Source organism: Poecilia mexicana, unplaced genomic scaffold (assembly GCF_051168715.1).
Source record: "Poecilia mexicana isolate PSO_F unplaced genomic scaffold, ASM5116871v1 scaffold_19, whole genome shotgun sequence".
Lineage (NCBI taxonomy): Eukaryota > Metazoa > Chordata > Actinopteri > Cyprinodontiformes > Poeciliidae > Poecilia > Poecilia mexicana.
This window is the reverse complement of record NW_028263388.1, coordinates 12,294,510-12,317,156: the sequence shown is the minus strand read 5'-3', so window position 1 is coordinate 12,317,156 and position 22,647 is coordinate 12,294,510. Positions and strand designations below refer to the sequence as shown.

At 37.8% G+C, this 22,647-nt stretch overlaps 1 protein-coding gene across 1 annotated transcript in view; it reads right to left on the bottom strand.

The window, feature by feature from the left end:
- The window catches only part of myo1d (myosin 1D), an 86,645-nt gene that overhangs the window by 26,843 nt on the left and 37,155 nt on the right, over positions 1–22,647 (bottom strand). The window contains exons 12-20 of the mRNA XM_088001099.1: positions 20,369–20,439; positions 19,277–19,351; positions 17,795–17,927; positions 17,253–17,419; positions 16,643–16,850; positions 6,952–7,175; positions 5,658–5,796; positions 4,472–4,576; positions 4,182–4,295 (exon numbers count right to left, since the gene is read on the bottom strand). Of these exons, the coding sequence (XP_087857225.1) occupies positions 4,182–4,295; positions 4,472–4,576; positions 5,658–5,796; positions 6,952–7,175; positions 16,643–16,850; positions 17,253–17,419; positions 17,795–17,927; positions 19,277–19,351; positions 20,369–20,439 (1,236 nt within the window). The remainder of the gene's footprint in view (positions 1–4,181; positions 4,296–4,471; positions 4,577–5,657; positions 5,797–6,951; positions 7,176–16,642; positions 16,851–17,252; positions 17,420–17,794; positions 17,928–19,276; positions 19,352–20,368; positions 20,440–22,647) is intronic.

The following is a 22,647-nucleotide window of genomic DNA, read 5'->3' as shown; positions in this document are numbered from 1 at the left end:
GTGGCTTCAAGAACCAGGGCTCTCTAACAGCCAACAATCAGGTAGGTACAAAAAGGTCGTCACATCTACATTTATAGTAAAAGTCCAATTGCAAGGAACAACAATTTATGCTCCAAAGAGTTGAATGATGAACTTTCAGTATTCGTTTCCTTCTCATATTTTATATAAATTCACAGAAGCCCAATTATTTAATCTGTAGGAGGTTTTCCTCTGCGCAGCTGTCGGTCATAAATCTTACCTAGCAATGTTTCAAACTGCTGTCAGACTCAATCAAGAGAATGAAGAATCTTCTCTGCGCTGGAGATTTGTTCTGCTTCGTTTTTCCCTGATGACTGTAAACCCTTGACACACTGATAAAAGTCTTGCATACATCAGACTGATCAATATGACTGCAACAAATATGCTTTATTCTGCTGCTTCCGTCACACAACACCAATAAAAAATGTTTTTTTTTAATTCTCTCAAAGAGCTGAAGGGATTTTTCTGCTCTTTTTTTACAAAATAGAAACAAGAATGCATCCAGCTGATCAAGAGATTACACTTGATCTGTCAAAAGCCGTTATCCGTTTAAACAGATTTTGTTTGATTCTTGATATTTCTCCTACATCTATTACTATTGGTGCTTTCGAAGAGGCTTACAGGGAAACTAGGAGAGAAAAGAGCCCACAGCATTACAGATATTCCAAACTACTCAGTCCGGATGAGGTGCTTTATCCTTTGTTTCGAAAGAAACCCATCCAGAGTGTTCGAGGAAAGCTCAGTCTTAGTTTCATCTGATTAAAACTGAGTTAAAGACACAGAAGGGTTTCTTGCAAACACCATGTTTTCGTTTGTGATGGTGGGACAGAAAAACTACCAAACAACCAGTTGGTGTGTAGGTGATGGCCAATGTTCATGGAGACTTAGGGACCCTAATAAGAAACTGCTGCTGTTCTCCAAAAGTAAGCTTTAATAATTTGATTTGATCTCTGAGTCTGAACATGAAAGTGACTTCTTTTATTTCTACCTCCCCACAAAATAAATCAAAATTATAGGTTGGATTTTCTTTCTCAGCTTGATATGCATTATGGCAATAATGTATGAATTTATTTAACTGTTTTTACAGATTTTTACAATAGATGCCTGTATGAATCTGGCAAAAAAAAAAAAAAAAAAAAAAAAAAAAAGCTATTTAATGTAACTGTATTTAAGAACACCCACTTATTTTCGAGAGAAAAAAAAATCCACCACCGGGTAGAACCTCTGCTTCATTTAAAAAGTGCTCTCTGGTCTGAAGGGCTCTGCTTCATGGATGTCACAAGTACATAATTTGAATAGCAGGTTCTCCCAGATTAACCTTTTTGGTTATGCAACCAAAACAGAAGCCAGCAGCCCAAAACAGAAAGATCAGTGATTCCATTATTTTAATATAATGAGGGAAGCTTAGCAGCCATTCTTGCTGCAGAACTGACAGCCACTAGAGAGACCAGCATGGTTGTGGAGAACATAAAGTTCTGCAAATGATCTCTGCAGTGGATGGATTATAATGTAAGCCCTGCTGCATCCAGCAACATTTCAACACCAGATTTTCTTACGTGTATAAAAATAGATTTCAACATGATTATGTTGCATATTTGTCCTTTTTGGGGCTAAATAAAAAATAATAATAATAAAAAACAGCAAATGAAAACAAGGGCAAACATTGGCATACGGGAGTCCGATTAGTACACATACATGAGCAACATCAGCTGATCCTTTCTGTGCTCAGTAACCATGACAACACTGTCTCCCGGGATGTTGGCATGACAACAACGGGAGGACAGCATGGAGATGGGGTGGGGGGGTAGCTGGGATTAGATGGGGAGGGGGTAGATGGGAAACAGAAAAAACCCCAGAAAAAAAACAAAAAAGGAAACCAATAAGATGTCAAAAAGCAGCAACAAAATCTGCTGATTAAAAGGGGATATTTCTCTAAACTAATAGTTTAATCTCAGCCCACAAGTATTTACTGCTGCATAAATCATTAGCTGGACAGTTGTCGATTCCTCACAAACTTATTAACCATCTATTAGGCCAGCCAGTGTCTTTACTTTGCCCCTCAGGAGCAGCGGTAAATAGTCGCTGTAGGGCAGCCAAGGGGATGCTGTGCTGTTGGCCTATCAGCGCTAATCAACAACCAGCTAACTGCTTTCCCCTTTATTTGACCTTTTCTGATCAATAGCTCCATGTCACGCTGCGCTGGCCCCCGGCCTATGTCTCTATATATTCTGACTCGCACACATACGCACCTTTCCACTCACTCCTACATCAGCACTTTTTCACCTTGACCAATTCCCTTCCCCTCACAGCTCGACTTTTATTGTGTGGAAAAGGTTTGTTTACACAAAGGCAGTGATGTCACAATGCAATTCAGTTACATTCAAGAGGCTTTTTGTATCGTCACTTTACAACAAATGGCATCCCAAGGCAATTTAGACGAACTGGTTCATAATCAGGAACATAGAAATAAATAATAAATCAAATTCAACGCAATAAAACATTTTTCTAATTCACTTACTGTTGTAATAAGCAATAGGTCCATCATGTCAGGTGGCCAAAAGTTATCTATATGTTACCAATTTCTTAGACTGCTGAGAGAAAGACTTTTCAAAAAGTATTTAAAAAGCTGAGTTTTATATTCCTCTGTCTCATAACTTGGAGTATTTTTGGTTTATTTGCAGATTTTCAGTGATACAACTTAATCCACTCAAAGTGACTAATTTTGTTTTTAATGAATTTGACTGATGAAGCACCATGACACAAAAAAGGATATTTTAGTCGAATTGTTTGTTAATCTGATCTGTCGGTTCAAAGTGGTTTGGGTTTTTGTACAGACTTTGCCAACAAAACTACAGACGATTGTGAAAAACAATATTTAAATGTTTTGAGCTTTGTGCATATTGTCATTCTCTTATGTCAGTGAGAGTTATGTTGATGGCTGCCTCTGTGCCTTCTGGATGTAGACTGAGTTCACAGTTTGTGTTTGTGACAGTTTGTCCCTGAATGAACAATAACCAAAAACCCCGTTAACTCCTGCTACGCGTCTTTTCTGACACCATCTGTCTCAACTCGATCCCCACATCTTTCCTCCAGATGCTCTGATAAAGGATTCGAGTTTCCACTTTTCCAGCTCTGCAATTCCTTCTTGTCATTTCGTTAGACTGAACACTGCCGTGTCTCGTCACAGCTGTCGGTGCCCACCGGCCTTATATCTCACTTATTCCTGCTTCTGCCTCACAGATTACTGTCTTGCACATTTCCTCTCTACCAATGACCTCCAGGTCAGTTTTACAGGAAAAAAAAAACAGTGCAAGAAACATGTATGTCATTGTAGATAAAAAAAAAAAAGAAAATCTCTCCTTTCCACCATATAGTACACATAGGTGGGTATTTTCTCAAAGTGCCTCTTTTTCAATTAATGTCTTGCACAAAACTTGTCAATTTCTTTTAGATTAAAAAAGGTACCATTAAATATGCCATTCATAGCAGAACTGTGCAATTAATCATACATAATTGCTCAAGTCTTGTTATCACCCCAAAGAGAAAGAAAAACAAAATAACCATAAGGAAATAAAAAATAATTTACTGTGTTTGCAGATTTTGCTTTGGATTATGTTCTTATTTAGTAATGTTGACTGATGTGAATGTCTTCCTCCTCTGAAGGGTGAACCTGTTTTTGTTCTGTGGTTTTTGGTTTTTCCTCTGCTACAAAATGTCTTACAGCAAACGCCGCCAAATTGCAGTAGAAATTTGTAAGTGAAATTACCAAAACTGCAAAGGTGTAAAAGGCTCAGAGCCATTGTGACCAGTACCCATGGCAACAAAAATAAATAAAAAAAAATACAGAAGTTACTAATAAATTTAGGCATAAAGAGCCACTTCTTTTGTTGTACATTGTAAACAAATTCAATAAAAGGAAACTGCTCATCACTGGTTGCTCCGGGCAACATCTCTGAACTTACAGCCAGAGCTACAATGAAAGGATTTAGATCAAAGCATATTTATGTGTTACAATGGCCTAGTCAGAGTTCAGATCTAAAGTTAATCATCTATGGCTAATTGAGTTTCTAAAAGAACATTGTGACTGAGTTTCTGATGAGCTCTTTGTTTACTACCCTTAGTGTGTGCTTAAAAATAGGATGTAAAAAGGGGGGGTGTCATACATTGTAGAGGGGGATGCTCTTCATGGGTTTGTACTGCTTCAGGGGGTCCATCTTATACAGGTGTCGGTCAGAGATGAGCAGAGCCCGGTCCTCCGCCTTGTGAAAACGGTTGATCTGGGAAACACAAAGCTCCTCGTTAGTCATCCCCCAGAGATGCATCATGAGCTGGCAAACAGGCTAACCTCCACACCCTGGAGGGAGATGATGCTCTCCAGTAGAAGGTTTTATAGCTGTGCACACATGCGGATAAATGTGGCGAGCTGAGGACCGGCGATTTTATAGCCTGCTACCTTTCTCACGTTGCAGGAGAACAAAACTCTCATGAACTTGTCTTTCCGCTGCAGCTCGCTGGAAACAAGAGTGAATGACGAAGCGGTGTCAGGGTTGTCACGCTTCTGCCCAACACAAAGCAAGAAAAAAGAAAACGGTTTGAAGCAAATCGCAGTGAGTACCAAGTTACAAGCGTTCTTACACATTTCCAATATTATTTCAGACATCTCAAATTTCCAGATTTCTCTATTAATTAATTTATATTCGAGGCTAAGCAATTAACAGCATCAAGAAATATTCATGTGTATTAGAAAAAATTAGGTAAAGATTATGCGCTCTGCTATTAAATTGCAGCAAGAAGCCATCCTACACGTTACTCTTAGTATAAACTTGCAAACTAGGTTTATAAAAAGCTGATTAAGACAAACTAGATTTTACATGTAATAGTATATTTAGCTGCATATCCACTGCCATGTATGGTGAAAAATCATCATTAATGCCATTGCAATATGTAGAACACAATTTAATTGTCCTTCAATCAGTCCATTAAAAAGGCAAAAAGATAAAAAGGACAAAAACATACCAACACGGTAACACTTTATTTGAAGGGGGGGTGAATAAGACTGTCATTACACTTTCATAAACATGACATATCACATGTCATGAACATGAATAAGCCTTCATGAATATTTATGACTGTCATAAAGCGTCATTAGGTAAATTACGACACTTTTAATACAAAGTTGACATTATTCAAAATGTCTTTGTTATGACAACTTGACTTTAACCAGGAAATCATTACTGTTTAAACTTTACCTTTAATAACATAAAGTTACCTAATTTTTAAAGTGAAATCAGTAATACTTTTATAACAAATTTATATCAGTAATGATTTCTTGGTTAATGTCAAGTTGTCATAACAAAGACATTTTGAATGTCGACTTTGTATTAAAAGTGTCATAATTTACCAAATGACGCTTTATGACAACAGCCATAAATATTCATGAAGGCTTATTCATGTTCATGACAGGTGTTATGTCATGTTTATGACAGTGTCATGTCAGTCTTATTCACCCCCCTTCAAATAAAGTGTTACCCAAACACAAGCATAACTAGGAGCATTTTCACATTGATTTAAATATTATGAGTCTGTTTCTTCATCTGTATAACTAATTTAATCCAATTGGTTCTCCTTCACCTACTCACCACATAGTTTCCCTCCCAGGCTCTCTGCAAGCCCAAGTCGGCCCTCTGGCCCTTCAGGGCCTCCAGGCTGGCTACCTTGGCCCTGACCTGCAGAGTCTCCTCTGGAGAAAGGCCTTTGATCAACGTCCATGCCCACCACCTGACGGAAACATCCAAGGGCATTCATAAAGATTCAAAAACCCATCGCAGAAATGAAAAGTTTCTCCATCAAGGCCTCCGCTCAAAGCTTTCATTCTGTCGACGGGTTAGCAGACACCAGCTGCATTGTGCTATTTTTCGATGCCTTTTCACTCATAAATCCCGACAGCCAACATGATTCTGAAAGAAGGCTAGCTATCTAAAGCTGCCTTAAGGGTGGAAAAAAAAACTGACACAAAGATGAAAGACAGAGGTGAGTCCCTCATGGAGGAGAAATAAAATCAATACCCAGCGTGAGCCTGAAGCCACGGGAAACAGGTGTAAACAGCTCGAAAAGGGACACATCTGGTTCTTAGTAACCCTCTGGACCATGTGTTGTTTACAGTGAGATTTCCTTTAAGCAAATTAAGCATCTTGTCCAAAATATTCATGACCTCTCTTTTTTCTATGAGTAATTGGAGATTTGAGTTTCACTTTAAAACGACAGCTGCTTCAGGAAGATATAAACTGCACCATTTGAACATTTATTTTATCCTAGCTGTTAACATTCCAAAAGTAGGATCCAAAACTAAGATGTTAGCCCAAATTACATCCACTAATGCTCAGCGACTCACTCCTAGGAGTGCTGTTGCTTTCAGCATCAGTGACTCTTGAGACACAGATCAACACCCGCCGTTCCAAAATGAGTCCAGGATGCGAGTAAGAGCTATAAATCAGATCAATGTAGCATTTATCTGGGATCGTTTAATAACAGCTATGAAAAACCAAGTGTCACTCCAAACTTTGTAGAAATGTGCAACTAGAATAAAATGAATAAATATATTTATTTATTGCTATCCAATGCTTTTAGGTAAGAAATGAAGCCATTTGCCACATGACGTCAATGCATAACTGTGTTGTCAAGTTGATGAATAAATACCAATGTATAAGCTGACTGACCCAGACCTGACCTTAACAGGTAAAAAAAAACCAAAAAGCTATGCAACGTACTAACCTCACAGCAGGTTAGCAAGAAAAATGTGCTGTACGCTTAAAATGATAGTCTTTAGCAACAAATCTTAATTGAATAAAACTAGCATTGGCAAATTAAAGTTTGACAAAAACTACAGATTGTAAATCGGCGTCTGGCGCATCACTAGATGTCCTGGTCGAATACCTGTTATAGATGCTCTTCATTGCCTCTTCAAACTTGCGCAGGACTTTAGGAGGTGTCGGCCACTTCACGTGTCTGCCATGGTCTTTCATGGAGCGAACATTTTTGAAGCGACGGTTGACCTCGCGGATGTAGGACTTGACCTTGTAGCGTCGGTAGGCCCGCAGGATTATGAGGGCAGCGCGCATCCGCCGGTATCGCATTCTAGCGAGAGTGCCCCGCCAAACCTGGAACACATGGGAATGGTATAGAAAAAAAAAAAAAAAAAAAAAGTAAGCATTCACAAAATATAATTGATCTTTTGAAGTCAATTACATTTCTTTTGGTTTAGGAGATACCTGCAAATAAATAAATAAATGCATAAAAGAAAAAAAATGGTAAAGATGGACAGGCATAAATATTAGCAAATATAAGGTGATTCTAGATTTTCTTATAATCAAAGAGACATCTTGCTGAAACTGATGCCATAAAGATTGAAACAGCAAAAACATCAACAAAGATGTAAGTGAAAGCTATAACCCACCAACAAAACTAATACAACAAAGGAGATTTCAACAAAAATATTGTCCTCAACATGCTAAAGACGAAAACACAAGTATAAAACAGCAAGGAAACAAAGACAAGAAATTAAGAATATAGAAGAAAATAATAATCTTACAAATATTAAAAGAAAAAAGAGGAAAGGAAAACTGCATATAAACAAATATAAACTGAGTGGCTATCAGATCCTTTATAACATCAATAATAGATGCAAGGGGGGACCCAAGAGAGCTGTAACTCCTAATCCAGCCTCTCTAAAACTAGCACCATATGCTCCGCTTTAACAGTACTCCCTCATTCTGACACAAGCACCAAATCTGGTGTTAATGTGTCCCCTAAATAATCCCTGGAAGCCACTAATCCACTGACAGGGCCCTAAACATCAACAGTTCAAAGCACTATGGTAGTGTGCATTGAAGGCACGCTTCTGAATACCACTTCAGTATAATGCACTGTAATCATGGAGATCATGAATATTTAATCCTTTACACTGAGGGGGAGGCGGGTGGCAAAGAAAAGGCTTTCTTCTATTTGCATATTGAAACTGCGGAGGAGGCAGTTTTCACCTGATGAGACCAGCAGTGTAACAGTGTGCAGAGAACAAGCTGGAGCACTGAAGACACAAACAAATCGATCAGAGAGGCTGCAAATAAAAGTGTTACATTTCTGTTTATCAGTGGAAAATGTCATGTTGGAAAAAAAAGGTAGAAAGCAGCTGCACACACAGCACAGCCATAAAAGTATTCATGATCCACAGTAACCTGAGACACATGAGTGAAATATTACAACTTCTAATCACAAAGCCAAACTGCTTTCTGAGATTTTGGCTTTTCAGACCTTTAAGTTTGTTCAATCATGTCATGCGAATTAAGCTGTGATCAGCCTGGTCTGTGCAGATAAAATCCACAAAAAACAAACAAAAAAAAAACAAACAAAAAAAAAACAAAAAAAAAAAAAACAGGCCAGTGTGGTTTATAGTAAGTAGGCTGACCATTGAGGAAAATGATTTCCAAGATTCCTCAAATGTTTTGTGATTCTAATCAGAACAGAAATTTGTGTCACATCCAGACATCCAGAATTAAATTACTCTATTTTTTTTAGTAAGGCTTCTAATTTATTTTCTGTTCATGCAAATCATTCTACATTCACAAAAAAATAAAATAAAATCGTCCCTCCATTGCTGTGTAGGCTGAATAATGAAGACCTTGTCCTTCATTTCTGCAATGCTGCAATGTCTCTAATGCATCATGAATAAAAGAGAGAGAGATAACTGGGATGACTCTCCCATGTGCTCAGGGTGATGGCAGTGGGAGGAACAAGATGAACGTGTTTGATTGTTTTTCTGGGAATAAGGTTAACATATTATTTCTCTTTCAATTTTGCATGCAATCACTAAGCTGCTGTAAATCGGGCTGTAGTGAAGGTGAAGGCGCTAAGTCAAGCCTCACTATCAACATATTGCTGCGAGAAATAAAGGCATAGAAAGCGACGACATAAGGTTGTCAATGCATTAACATCCTGATGTTAAATGTTTATGCTTAAAACATGAAGAATTTTCCATCATGGTCAGGGTGACACTAAAAAGAGACACTTATGTTCGAATTTCAGACAGACATTTGTGCATCAGCCTTGAATGCCAGCATAATTATTTAAAATCTTGACACACCTTTGTTAGATGTCTTACATTCTTTGTACTTCTATGAATAACACCCTTTTATTGTCTAAGCACCAGCCCCACCTGGACCCAAAACAAGAGTAAACGAAGGGTAGAAAGTAGATGGGGTGGTGTTTACCTTAAACATGACCAAAGACTATGTAACAGTCATAATGGTGAACACATTTGCACCAAATTCATTCATCAAATTCTGTATGCACATTTCATTTTGATTAACTTATTCCAACAAAAAAATGTAATACATGAGTAGACTAAACCAAAAGCAAATTAACTCAAAACTAAAGCCATCCACACCAAATCAATAACAAAAAAAATGAGGAGCTTTTTTTTTTTTTTTTTTATTTGGCAGCAGATAAAGGCTTTTCAGTCACACAATGGGGACAGATAAGCAGGAGTCATATATTCAGATACTGTTACATCCACTGGAATGCAATAAACTCCTTACATGCATGAACATGTAAGAATTTTATGGGAGGTTACTTATGTTTAACATATTTGTTTGACCTATAAAACTGGTTTACAATTTCTGCAATTTTTTTATATTAAGCTAAACTAACCCACTGAATAACAATAACTAACAGAGTCGCAATGAGTTTTCTCTCAGCTACAGTTTGTGTGCCTGTATTTGATGTCTGCAGAGAAAAAGGTGGTATTAGGCATTTTCTCCATTTTAGCCGTTTCAAAGAACTATGATCCCAAAACTGCATTGATAATCCGGACTGGCCTGTAATAGTCAATGGAAAATCTAAAATTAAACATAAAATAAGTTTATTCTGCACACAAATCTAAATAGGCTAGATTTATGTTAAAACATCAGCTTGCATTGCCAAAAACTCCTACAGTAGCTTCTTTCTTTGGATAGCTACATTAGCACAGTTCCTGGGTGAGTGAATGCTAAAAAGAGACACCAAGAAGATGCAGAGCTTTAAAATAATAGATGGACTTTAAAGTAAGGGCTGCATATCAGTATCATTGTGCACATTAATAATACTGAAAGGACAATTTAAAATGTGATATTTTCATTGAGATTTCCAGTTACATATAGATATTTTGCAAGTTGAAAAGATATTTAGCCTCACTGCAGTAGATGCTGCTTTTAAATTCATCCATTTACTGTCTATACACCCTCTTATCCTTCAATTCAGAAAACAAAATTCCTATTTTAAGCCTATTCATTATAGTTACCTACAATTAATACTCCCACATGAAGTATGTTAAATGAGAATAGCTTACATTTAATGCAAACAAGAATTTTGTTTTTGGTTAAATGTCTTGTATTTTGTCTCAATTTGAAGGATGCTCTCCCGTCTAAATTTTCCAATACACAAATGGAAGCAAAAGAACAAAACAAAAGTGCCCAATTGGGGAATCAATGAGAGCTCATGAAATATTTTGGCTGCCTAAAGCCCACATGGTGCACAGGTCTTTGCCAGATCAACAACTCTGCTTAGCGAAGCCGTAAGTCGCTAATTACAATGTGACTGATGTCAGTGGTAAGAGGTGATGCAGGGGGATAAAAAGAGCATCACGAAACAGATAATTGATGAGAGCAGACATAAACCCATTGCACTGTGTTTGGAGCTTCATTAGAGTGTGATAGGTACAGCGATGGTGCAGAAACGGTGGGGGTATCTACAGGAGCCCCACAGTTAGACACAACAATGTTCAGCCACACTGTAGCACTCTGGCTCCAACGATTGAGCCCGACCGATGGAGATGACTCCCAGGAGGGGGTTGAGGATAAATCAGGCCTGTAACGAGGCCCCTGACGGTCTGCCGCCTCAATCTTTGGGCCAATAAAGCCATCTGATCATTATGGAGGCGGTCCTCACCAAGCTAAGAGGCTCAGGGTTTACGAGCCCATCAAACCCAGATTGGAGATCTTTTTCTGTTGCAACAAAGCTGGACAGACTGATGCTGTTTGGGCTGAGAAATGAATATTAAATAAAGGCTAGGGCAACTCAGAAGAGCTGGAGGGTTTCTGTTGAGATACCGAGCTCCATAAAATACAGCAGGAGTCTCACTGTGAGCTGCTATCCAGAAGCAAAATTCATCCATTTACTGTCTATACGCTCTTATCCTTGAAGGGACGCGGGAGGAGCTGGCGTGCAAAGGGGAGGGTAAATCTTGAACGGTTGGCCAGTCCATCACAGAGCTCATCCAATATAATCATTGTTAGTGTGACCACTGTCAGTCTATTCAAATGCTCAAAGAACCCTTCTTTACACGCAAGAGATTTTCAACAACCAGGACCAGAGCTGGCATTAGTTCTGGTCCTTGAAAACTGGTATTATATCAGCACTATGACTAAGTAGACATCATCTTTTTTAAGAAGAATAAACAGCAGGGGATCTAAATAGCCCTATCAGAATACACACTGCAGATTACTCCAGGCTAGAAATACAATGAAGTGATGCATTTGTGAAGGTAAACACTTGTCACTACTGTACACAGACCAGTCTAAGATATGGAAAACAACTCCTTTATGAGATTTGTAAAAAAAAAAAAAAAAAAAAAAAAAAAGCACTTTATTCTGAGAAGGACCAATTTGACGTCCTTAGGGGACATCAAACTGCTTTTTAAATGACGAACTCAATGAGGGGGGCGGAGTGAGGGGGGCTAATATCAGGATTGTGTGACAGTATCTGGTGAAGCTGCGAGGTTTGCTGACCTCTTGCTGTCATAGGGAAACACTGGGAAGAAGCTGAGGGCAGCAGTCATTATCATAAATCAATAAAGGCCTCCTGAGTGGCACACTCACCAGTAACCCACAGTTCCTCATTCCCCTGTACTCTCTGCATTGGGTTTAAACTTTTACCTCGGGGGGGTAATGCCCTCCAGTGATGTGAAGCAAATGTGTTCAAACTGATTTGAAACACTGAGGTCTCATTAAATAGGTGTTATTGAAGAGTCAAATGAATTGGCTCCATCGATCATTGAAATGGGACTCGACCAAATAGATTCTAGGTGTATTGCGTATAGTCAGCAGAATAAGCCTTAAATAACAAACATCAGTGAAACTGATTTGAAGGACAATAAAATTAACTGGGTGATTCATCTAAGAAAACATCGGAAAGATTTTGTTATTCATCGCAGCATTAGAAGCAATTTTCTTACATTACAGGTGCAGCGAAGCACACAAACCTCGGGTGATTTGAACTATGAACGTACAAAACGGTCTTTATGCAGGTGAACTCTAGATTTTGCCCGAGAAAAGTCTTATCCACACAGTTGGCACCTTGGTGTCTCAAAACATGAGGCATATAAAACCTTTTTAAGGATTTAATGCACACTTGTATTTTGAAGTCAGAGCATGTGAAAGTTTCTCTTGGATGAGAATGATTAATAAAGAGTTTTATTCACGGTAATACTCTTGTGTTGTTTTACAAATCCATCAAATGTTGAAATAATCCAGAATTAAATTTGAATGCTGATGGTTGATTCATGATTTGAGTATAATGTTACAGCTCCATGGAAAGAAAGTGTGAAAGTATTCACCAGTGTTGTGTTCAAGACCACCTAACCCGAGACCGAGACAAGACCAAGACCAACTTCGAGTACCACAACACTGGTATTCACTGTCCACATAGACTGATAAGTCGAGATTGTTTTATGACATTAGAGTCTGATGCATCTTCAACTTTAATGCACAGTGGGGTAGCTGATATCTGTTATATGTCCCGAATTGGTGTGATTTGTGAAGAAAACAAAATTCAACATGCAAGATGTATGAATTCCACACAGAATATGTGGATTTTGTTTTAAAATATTATTTTGGCTTCAACTCCAACTGTTTTGCTATTGTTTTTAGTTAATTAGCCATCCTGTTGTTCATTTCTGAAATGTAATAAAAATGTGAGTATTTGGCCATGTTGTAACAAAGTGCGGCACCTTCAGCCTTACATGTTTGTAACTTAGTTGTGCACTTTGTTATCCTATAAAAAAATAAAATACCGACTAAAGAAAATTAAAAACCAAATCCGTAGCAACATCACTTGCCACAATAAACCATCAGATTTTTCTCTGTCACAGTGTTGAGTTTCTTTAGAAAGGATTTCGAAAACTTTTTGCAGGAGGGATAAAAGGATCAGAGACTGTGTTTCTGCTGAGCTTTTTTTTTTTTTCCAGAATAAAGATATTTGTGGGCTGTTGAGGGGATCCAAGGTAGTGCAGACTTTTCAGAAAATCAGCACACAAACAGGTAAATGTTAGCAGTCCTCTTTATCACTCCAACAATATTGTTCCAAGGAAAGATTCAAACGACTACATTATTCATTGCTTTCTGACACGATTTACCAACCGAGTATCAGTGGAAAGGATTAAACAAATGTCATCATCAAATAAACTTTTTCCTCTAGACGCTGTCCATATAAACCCCATGTGGCTTCTCTATAAAAGCTGATGACCCATAACGAAACACTCCTCATGTCTGATAAACCCAGTTTCACACATCAACCATGTAAAGCTTTGGAAAGCAATTAAAACCGAGGCTCAGAGTACACGAGGGGGGTGTGTCGTCTCATCATGGCGCCTACTCTGACAAACGCCGACAGGTACTGTGATGTGGATGGCTGAGCTTGGATTTATGAAATATTCATTTGCAACACACAGAGCAGGTGGGGGAAGTTTATGCATAATTTAAGGGCTATCTGTATTTATGTTGGACTCTGGGATTCTTGTCGTTTTTCTTCCTGTTCTTTAAAGTAGGAATAATGAAACTGCTTTTCCCCCCGCCCCCAGCTTGATGTCAGTGAAGGATTTCACAAAACCAGACAATAAAAAGAGTAGAAGGATGTGATGAACCCTAGAATATAAAGAAAGAACTCATAAATGGAGGATTAATTTGAGATGAGGAGAAGTCCTCGCCCCTCCAGTACTCCGACTACACCCCCCACCTAAAAGTAGGAGGCATTATGGTAATTTAAAGGCATAAAAGCAGAAACGTTTGCCAAGAGAGACCAGCTCATAAAGGCAGCAAAACATAAACCCCATAAAATACATAGGTAATCTTATGGAATACAAGTTTATAACCAACTTCCAACATAAACAAGTACACAACAAAACCATTACAGCAAAACAGAAGGAGCATCCACTTCAAAAACAGTCACACTGACGGCGTGAAATCTTCTCTTTCTCCATTAAAATCAGCAAACATTTCTCTATTGATCAAGTCTGACTCTTATTTCAGTAAACAGACATGGCATATTGTTATGGCTAACAACTCCTAAATCTTCTCATGCATTTAACAATATATTTACCAAGGTTTAAATAAACCTGACTTTGACATTACTTCAGATATGGTCAAAACGATCTCATATTCAATGCAGGTTGTAGCCAGAAATCTTCAAGGTATTGATTTTTTTAAGACTGGATCACAAACTGTTTGTTTGAACGCCTGTCATTATATGTCAATGTGGTTGTTTTTTTTTAGATACGAATAAAAAATTTATAGTAAAACATGCTTTAATCTAATAATTTTATGCATAGTCAGCTCTAATTAGCCAAATTAAACTTTAATTTGTTTTTGTCCAATTCGAACTTCAACTGTGCAACATAGATCTGAATTTCAAAGGCCGACTGGAAAGATTTTCCACTGCTGATCTTGAGGAAGATAATCACATAAGTGTCATCTGCATATACATAGAATATGGCTTTTTAAAACAAATCAAATTTAAACAGAATGCTTAGTCTGGTCTATCCCAGATTAAGCAGGAATAGACAATGGATGGAAGGATGAAAGAAAATGGGCTCCAATACAGAGCCCTGATAAACTATTTTGGACATTAAGAGAAGAAAAAGAGAGTCTGAACAGTGGGGCCCGGTGTCTCCCGGTTTACACACGCAGCTGCAGTGTGAGCTGACACTTAAGCTGTATGCAGAGTCACAGATTGTTTTGTTTGACAGGGCAAACTAAGTGGAATTAATATAAATCTGTGAGGTAAATAAGGACACGGAGAATGTCTGTGCCTCAGTCATACAGCACTAACTTTTGGCACTGTGCCGCCTGGCATAAGGTTGGATGGTGTGCCGGGTGCTGATAAGAGGCCCGCTTGGCACAGCAGATCAGACTCCGACTGGGATATTTTCTGAGTAACAGCATGGAAAGATACAGGAGTCTATTCTGCTGTCACGCTTTTATTTGACGCTCTGGAAATATGGAGTGTGTGAGCATGCACATAATGAAAGCTTTGCTTCGACACTGACCGAGGACAAGATTAAATACAGCTTCTGGGAAAAAAAACAGTCAACCATGCTGAGCCATTTGCTTTGGCGGAAGAGCTACAATTCCTCTGAGCTTTCTCTTTGTTATCAAAGCTGGATTATACGCAGATACAAGATAAGGGTTTCCTCGGGGAGAAGAAACTCCTGATGGGTCGCATCGATCAATAAATAAGGTCAACCAATCATTTCACTACAGAAGGTAATTCGCCTTGGAAAACCCTTTCATGTCAGGGCTTACCTTGACAAAGGTGCACATTAAAGCTGTGGAGGAATACAACACCACAGTGGGGAGGAATCTGCTGACATCAAGTAGGGAAAATGTATGAATGCCAATCAGTCGGGTCCCAAGCGCAGCACAAATAGTGCCTCACTTGATTTATGTACGAGAGCTCTCTCACACTGTTGATAAACTGATGCTGTACAAGTGTGACCGTCAGTCAGAAGTGGCATTTTTTTAAAGCCGACATAGAATTTGCATTGCATATTCTCAATTTAAACCTGAGACAGAGTGTCGGTCCACGTTTACAAACCATCACATTCTTCCTATGCATACTAAAACGACGCCCGTCAGCGAATGCAGCATAATCTCACCAAGATCTTGGCATTCTCGCCTGAAGGAAGTGTCATCAAATCACTGACGCATGAGGAAGACAACAACCACCCAGTCCAGTGACGCATCCAGAGATCGCAGCATATTATTTTAAATGTGTTCAAATATACTTAACTAAGTTGCAGTTTATGACAAATAGGAAAATCAACAGTTTTAAAACCACTACATTCCGATAAAGGAGTTCCAAAACTAGAAAATTAAAAGCAACACCAATAATACAAGATGATTTAAGCTTCTGAAACACCTCTGAGCTTTTCCAATTAACTGCAGAGTCACAGACTTATTCCTCTCAGAGGTTATTCATATGCAGAACAGCATCCGATGCAATCCAGAAGAAACAAGATCTTTGGCCTCGGAAACACAGGCAGCTCATAATCTCATTTCAAGGTTGTAATCAAATGATTTATGTTTATGGGTGGCAACCGGCAGGCAGATTTAATAATGATTGATGTTTAGAGTTAGGAGCTCTTTTATTATTACCAAATACCATGAAATAGTAATCAGTTTGTTTGATGGGTTAAAATACAAGAAAGAAAATGAGGGACAAATTGTAAAAAGTAGCAGTAGAACTGTACAGATTAAAGATTTAATTACATAAAATATTGCAATAAAGTAAATAAAATACGCCCATGTGGTCACATGATTACCTTCTGGAGGAAGACAACGATTCTTTTGACCATTTCAGCTCGCTGCTCCTCCAGGCTGAAGAGAGTCCGCGGAGTGCGGATGAAGACCTTTGTTTTGCCGTAAGCCACGTCGTGGTCAAACTTGCAGCCCTGCAGAAGCTTCTTAACGGCGTCTTTGTCTGACGGCAGGTCGTGGTTGGGCCATGTAAACTCTGAGATCATCTTGTATCTAAAGAAACCACAGTGAAGACATGAGAAACGGCAGTGTTGATGCTCCAAAGCTACATTTATAACTATTTTTAAATCTACTATTTTAAACTATTTTAAGTTTACGCCGTAGCGGTATTGGAGTAAAGAGGTCGGAACATAAATGCAGATCACAATTTTCTGATTTTCATAAGTAGAAAAACACTGTTTTGGTCTATCCCGGCAACAAAGATGGAAGTTTACAGCTGAAAAATGAGAAAATTTGTAGTTCAAGGCGAATAAATAACTTTCAAGGGCAGTCAAGATGAATTTTTATTAAGGAGTTCACCTTGATAACAATAAACGGACAATGAACCAAAGATTAAGACGCTATTGTGTAGTTTATTGAAAGACGGCCTCTATCATTATTTTATGGCTGTTATACCTCTGTAGAAATCGCGGATATGTCTGTCTGTAGGCGAAGCCGGCCCGACGCACTCTGACGTTCTCCAGCAGGCCGAGATACTCCACCTGGTGGCGGCAGCGTTCGGGCTCAAACAGAAGAGGAGATTTGACATCGTTGGGCTTGATGCAGCGGACGTAGTAGGGTTCCTGTGGATTGTAGAAGACAGAAGATTAACAGAAAGGTTGTTGTCCCTTTCTTTTGCACATCATAATGGCTGATCCATTGGACCCTGTAACTTTTTATCCTGTATGTGGTTCAGCGTAGTCATACTGACCCAGCATGTGCTTTTACAAGGGTTTTTGTTGTTTGGTGTAGTTTCGGGAACTAACGGTCTGACCGCACAACACAATATGATTATTTTAATGTCCTAAATTTTATGCTATCCAATAATTTGTTATTTTTGTTTGCAAGGATGAAGGTCTGTGATAATAGCTGTGGAATTGTTTAGGATTTGTCCCACCGTCTTTCATAGAGTTCACATGTTGTTCATGAAACTGGTTCAACTGATTTTGACTCCTCACCTTGCTGGCAAGGTTCTCCACCAAAGAGATCATGGAGTTTTTGAAGATTGTTGCTGCCGTCAGCGGCCGTTTGGTGACCTCCGTAATTCTCAGTTTGCCCTCAGGCCACATCCCCTTCAGAACTGGATTGGAACTATGGGGGGGAAAAAAAGAAAAATACATAAGAAAATTGAAGGGACTGATGCATAAAGAGGGAAAAATATTATAAAATAAAAAGCAATCTTAAGTAATAAAATTACTTTTTGTTCTCTAGTGAAAATGATGCACCATATAGTCCAACACAGTTTCTTACTTTTAAGGCAACAGTTTACATCCAGTTCTTGATTTATTCAGTCCATTAAAAATAAAAGCAGCCGCTTCCAGCTTTTATGTATTCAGACACCGACACAACCCGTCTAAACCAACCCTGAAATTTCTATTCACGCCTAAAGGCATTTTAGCTAAATGAACAGACTTATGGTAAGCATCCTTTGTAAAACCACTCAAATCCCTTAAACCTTTTACACCTTTGTTTTCCATTTTCATTGTGATTGTGCATAAATTAGAGTCAAACCTTTGTTTGTCTGCTATACATGAGATTATTTCTGATTTAAAATAGTTTTTAATGGGCCTACAAGATAAGTCAACATCTGATTAATTTGGACATTGGTAAAAAAAAATAAATACACTAGCTGCTCATACATTTTTCTCAAAAAAACGTTTGAGCCTTTTAATAGATTCACATATTGGAAAGTCAATTTTCAAAGTACTAAAATACCTACATTTGGTAGGAAAGAGAACAACTTTGTAGGCTTTCCGAAATTTAATTTAAAGAAACTTGTCTTCTTTTTTGTTGTTCGATTATTTGGAAATAAAAAAGACTGAAAATACTTAATCAGCTTCAGAGCTCAAAGCTGATGAACTGATTCCCATCAGTGTTTTACTTCTTCATTAGTGTTCAAGTAGAAACAGGATTGAAATAGCCCTGAATGTAGTCTGCTAGGTTACTTTTCCATAACCAGTGATGTTTACTTCAGTGATTTGGAAATAATTTTTGTACTACTGTAGCCTATGGAATAATGTAGATTTGTAGGCCTTTTGTCAGCTGCTTTTCTAGTTAGATAAAAATGTTCATTTTGGTTTACAATATGTATTATAATGGTGATATAGTGGTATCTTTACTCAAGGTTGTCATAACGTAAGTAGACTGTAATATTCCATGCCTACACTGAAAAATCAAAGATGGATATTTTAGATTAGGAAACTGTATTCAGCTACAAAACTTTCACTTTTAATTTCCCAAATCTTTGCTTTAAAAGATATGAACAACTGAAATCTCCACAGAGCACACGTGACTTTGAAGGATTTATTATGTCACATTTACAAGAACAAACTCAAGCTGAAAGAGTGTAGTGGTAGATAAACCCAAGGAAAGTCTTTGAATTGAAAGTGCAACGAGAGATATAAATAGAATGTGAGGACGTGTTTAAAGGTGTGCTTCACCTGTTGTACAAAAGCCTCTTGAAGTCTTGAAACAGGGTGTCTTTGTTCTTATCAATAAAGCCCACCACCGAGTACCTGTGAAAAGAAAAACGTCTGGTAAATACACACGACGCTCACTTTAATGTACGGACATACTGTCAATTACACAAATTGTGGTCATTGAAATGAAATGGGACCTTTTCAGCTTTATCCTGCCAGTGTACAGAATGTCTGGTGCTAATGTACACCTTTCGATGATACACTGAGCTGTTATAATCCATGCTGTGAGAGCTTTAAATCTCCTGCCTTATACAACTGTGTCACAGGGATCAATCAAGGCTGCCAAGCCTGGCCCTGCTCCCCTGAGCACCAGACACTTAGCCTTCACAAATAGGCTCAACACATTTCCATGAGAGCCCTTATGATGGTTCTTAGTGTGTGTGATTTAATCATACAAGTCATGTTCAGGTACTGTGAGTGACTCACAGCAAGCATTGAAGATGTTACTCTTGACCTGCAAATGACACTGTTAAAAAAATAAGGTAATGCTTAATGCTATTTTTTTTATGAATGCATACTATACAAGTACATCTCAATAAATTAAAATTCAATTAAAAAGTCAATTTGGCGTCCTTGGTTTGATAAAAATCTACAGAAATAAATGCCTGAAAAAAAAAAAAATCTCCCAATGCGTCATGAAACTACAATATGTTACTGAATTAAATTGCTGAAATAAAACATTCACATTTTTTATTTAAAGAGAAGCACATGTTTGTCACAACAGAAAAACAGCTGCACCCAAAGTCAGCAACCAAAGATATTTCACCTTATTATACATCAAAAGAAACCGTATTGAAAAAAAATAATATTTCTCTTCAGAGAATGGAGTGGACAAAGTAACCTGGCTTAATAAAGTCTATTCTGGTTAAAATCTACTTTAGGAAATATGAGTAACCTCAGTCTTTTTCTGGAACAACTTAATGTTCTTGGCTTTGGTTCTAGTCAGCAGCTCTGAGACATGAATGCATAAAGGAATACAAAAGAGGATGAATCATCAGTAAAAGCTCTTCCTAAATAAGTTTTAAAAAAAATTTAAAAAAGTAAGATACTTACGCCACGTCCCCTGCATAGTGCCTGATGCGAAAGTCTCTGTCGAACTCCAGACTCTTATCAGTTGGCGAGAGCTATAAAGAGAAACACAAACAGTGAGTGGACATCAAAAAAGTGAACATAGAGCTGGATATTTCAATAGCAAACAGGCTAAAAAAGAAAAATATATAGAGGTTTTTAATCTGCAGTCACACTTCCCACATTAATAAGGTTAAGCTCAATACCAATCACATAATCTGTCCCTTGCAAAGTCTCCTAAGTGTAAATAAAAGGAAAATCAAGCAAGGTGGAAAAAAATTATCTAATATAAAATTTAGACTAAATATGTTGTACAGATTTTAGAGGGTAATATTCTAAATATAACCAAAATACATTTCTGGAACAACTTAATGTATTAATCAAAGGAGAATTTGTCTGTATTCAGATTGATTGGTTGTAAATTTATTGTAATTTATAATATGAGTTGGACAAAATATTTATATGGTTGTTTTTAAGTGTGTGTGTGTACAAACACATTTGAATACAATTAAAATTTGAACATTCGATTTCAGTTATTTAATGTAAACTGAGCCGTAGCACAGTCTAAATATGACATATGAGGGGAAAAATATGTCTTATCCAAAAAAATGTGCAATACTTTTATTAGAATTGATCAAATTTTACAATTATGTACAGTCAAAAATGTAACTGTGTATTTGTGATTACACTGTCCGAGTTGAGGGATATTTTTCCAAATTTTGTCTATTATACATCTTATAAGATCATTGAGAAAACAGTTCACATCCCTCTTTTTTATAAGTTGGATCGATGGTTTATGTACACATTTAATGGGATTAATACAGCCATGAAAAGAAGACAGATTTCTTTATGCAAAGACTGACAAAAATCTTAGCTTTTTTTCAAGGTCAAATATTCTTTAGGAGATTAAATTTTCTGAAGCTACTGTAGTTGGTTGCTGAATTTGACTCAGCAACCAAGCCCAGTCAGCAACGCTTTTAACACAAACCGAAGGACCAATGAGATTCTTATTTCCTGTGACATAAAGGCAGCTCTGCCAGCATAGAGAAGGAGGAGACATGTTTTGGTTGCTCTATTTCACCCTCTTTCATACAAACTGGCGACAAACCTGCCGTAATTTCTCATCAATCCAAACACCTTATTTTTACCCCCTTTAAACAATCTGGCTCAGCAGGACTCTTTTCAACTCCAAATGAATTTACCGTCACAAAGATTTGCGCCAGTTCTACTTTAAAACAAAGCGTCAAGTCATCGGTGGCCCTTTGATCATAACTCTTCGCAAGTCAAGCTGTGATGGCTAAACTGAGTGTCCAGAGTGATTTGCAGAGCTATGAGCATTACTGACACAGCAAACCCACTGGTGCAAGAAACACAGAGACTGTCAGGTTTGATTAAGTCCCACAGTAAAAGAGCAAGAGGACAGAGAGGAACGTGCATCAACGTTTGGAAGTAAAATCAAACCCGGGGGGGCGGCAAACCGAGACAGCAAGAGGAGGACTGAAGAAGACGGAAGACGAGGAAAATAAAAGTAATTTGACAGGTGGAGAGATCAAGGGGGACAACAAAGGTAAGGAAGAGGGTGATACTGAAGCCTGTATGGGAACATGTGAGGAGAGCAGAGGACAGACTCAGGTAAGCAGGAAGAAGGGAGATAACAGCAAATGGTACAAGGAGGAAAAATGCAGGTGTATCTATATATATATATAGATTAGGATATCAACTGAATTCATTGAGTGAAACTCGTAAAGATTAATTAGATGGAAGCTTTTATTTGAATTCATTTACATTATTATAGGTTACAGATAAGTCAATGGTTCAGTTTACCATAGAAAATTTACAAACATGCAGAAAATTCTTCCTGCAATACAAAAAAAAATAAAATAAAATAAAACAACTAAAACATATGTCCAAATCCTCTACAATACCACAGTAGAACGGAGCACATTCTCATCTAGCAATGACCTTTTGTGGCTTTTTGTCCAGGGACTGAAAGTCGCCCAACTGTCTGTTAGGTAACTTTCATAATTGTAGCACTTTTCCATGATTGTGCATAACATAGTATTATTATGCTAAAATGGTTTTTTATTAGTCTTATTTAGCAAACTTAGTTGGGTTTTCACTTGTAAAAATGAACAGTATGCGTATTTGGCAATGAAAAGGAATGGTATGGACCCAATTCATAAAATAAAAACCTTTATATGATCTTCCAACGTATTCAGATGAACATGTAATGAAAAGCTATTCATGGTTGATCAATGCGCTTC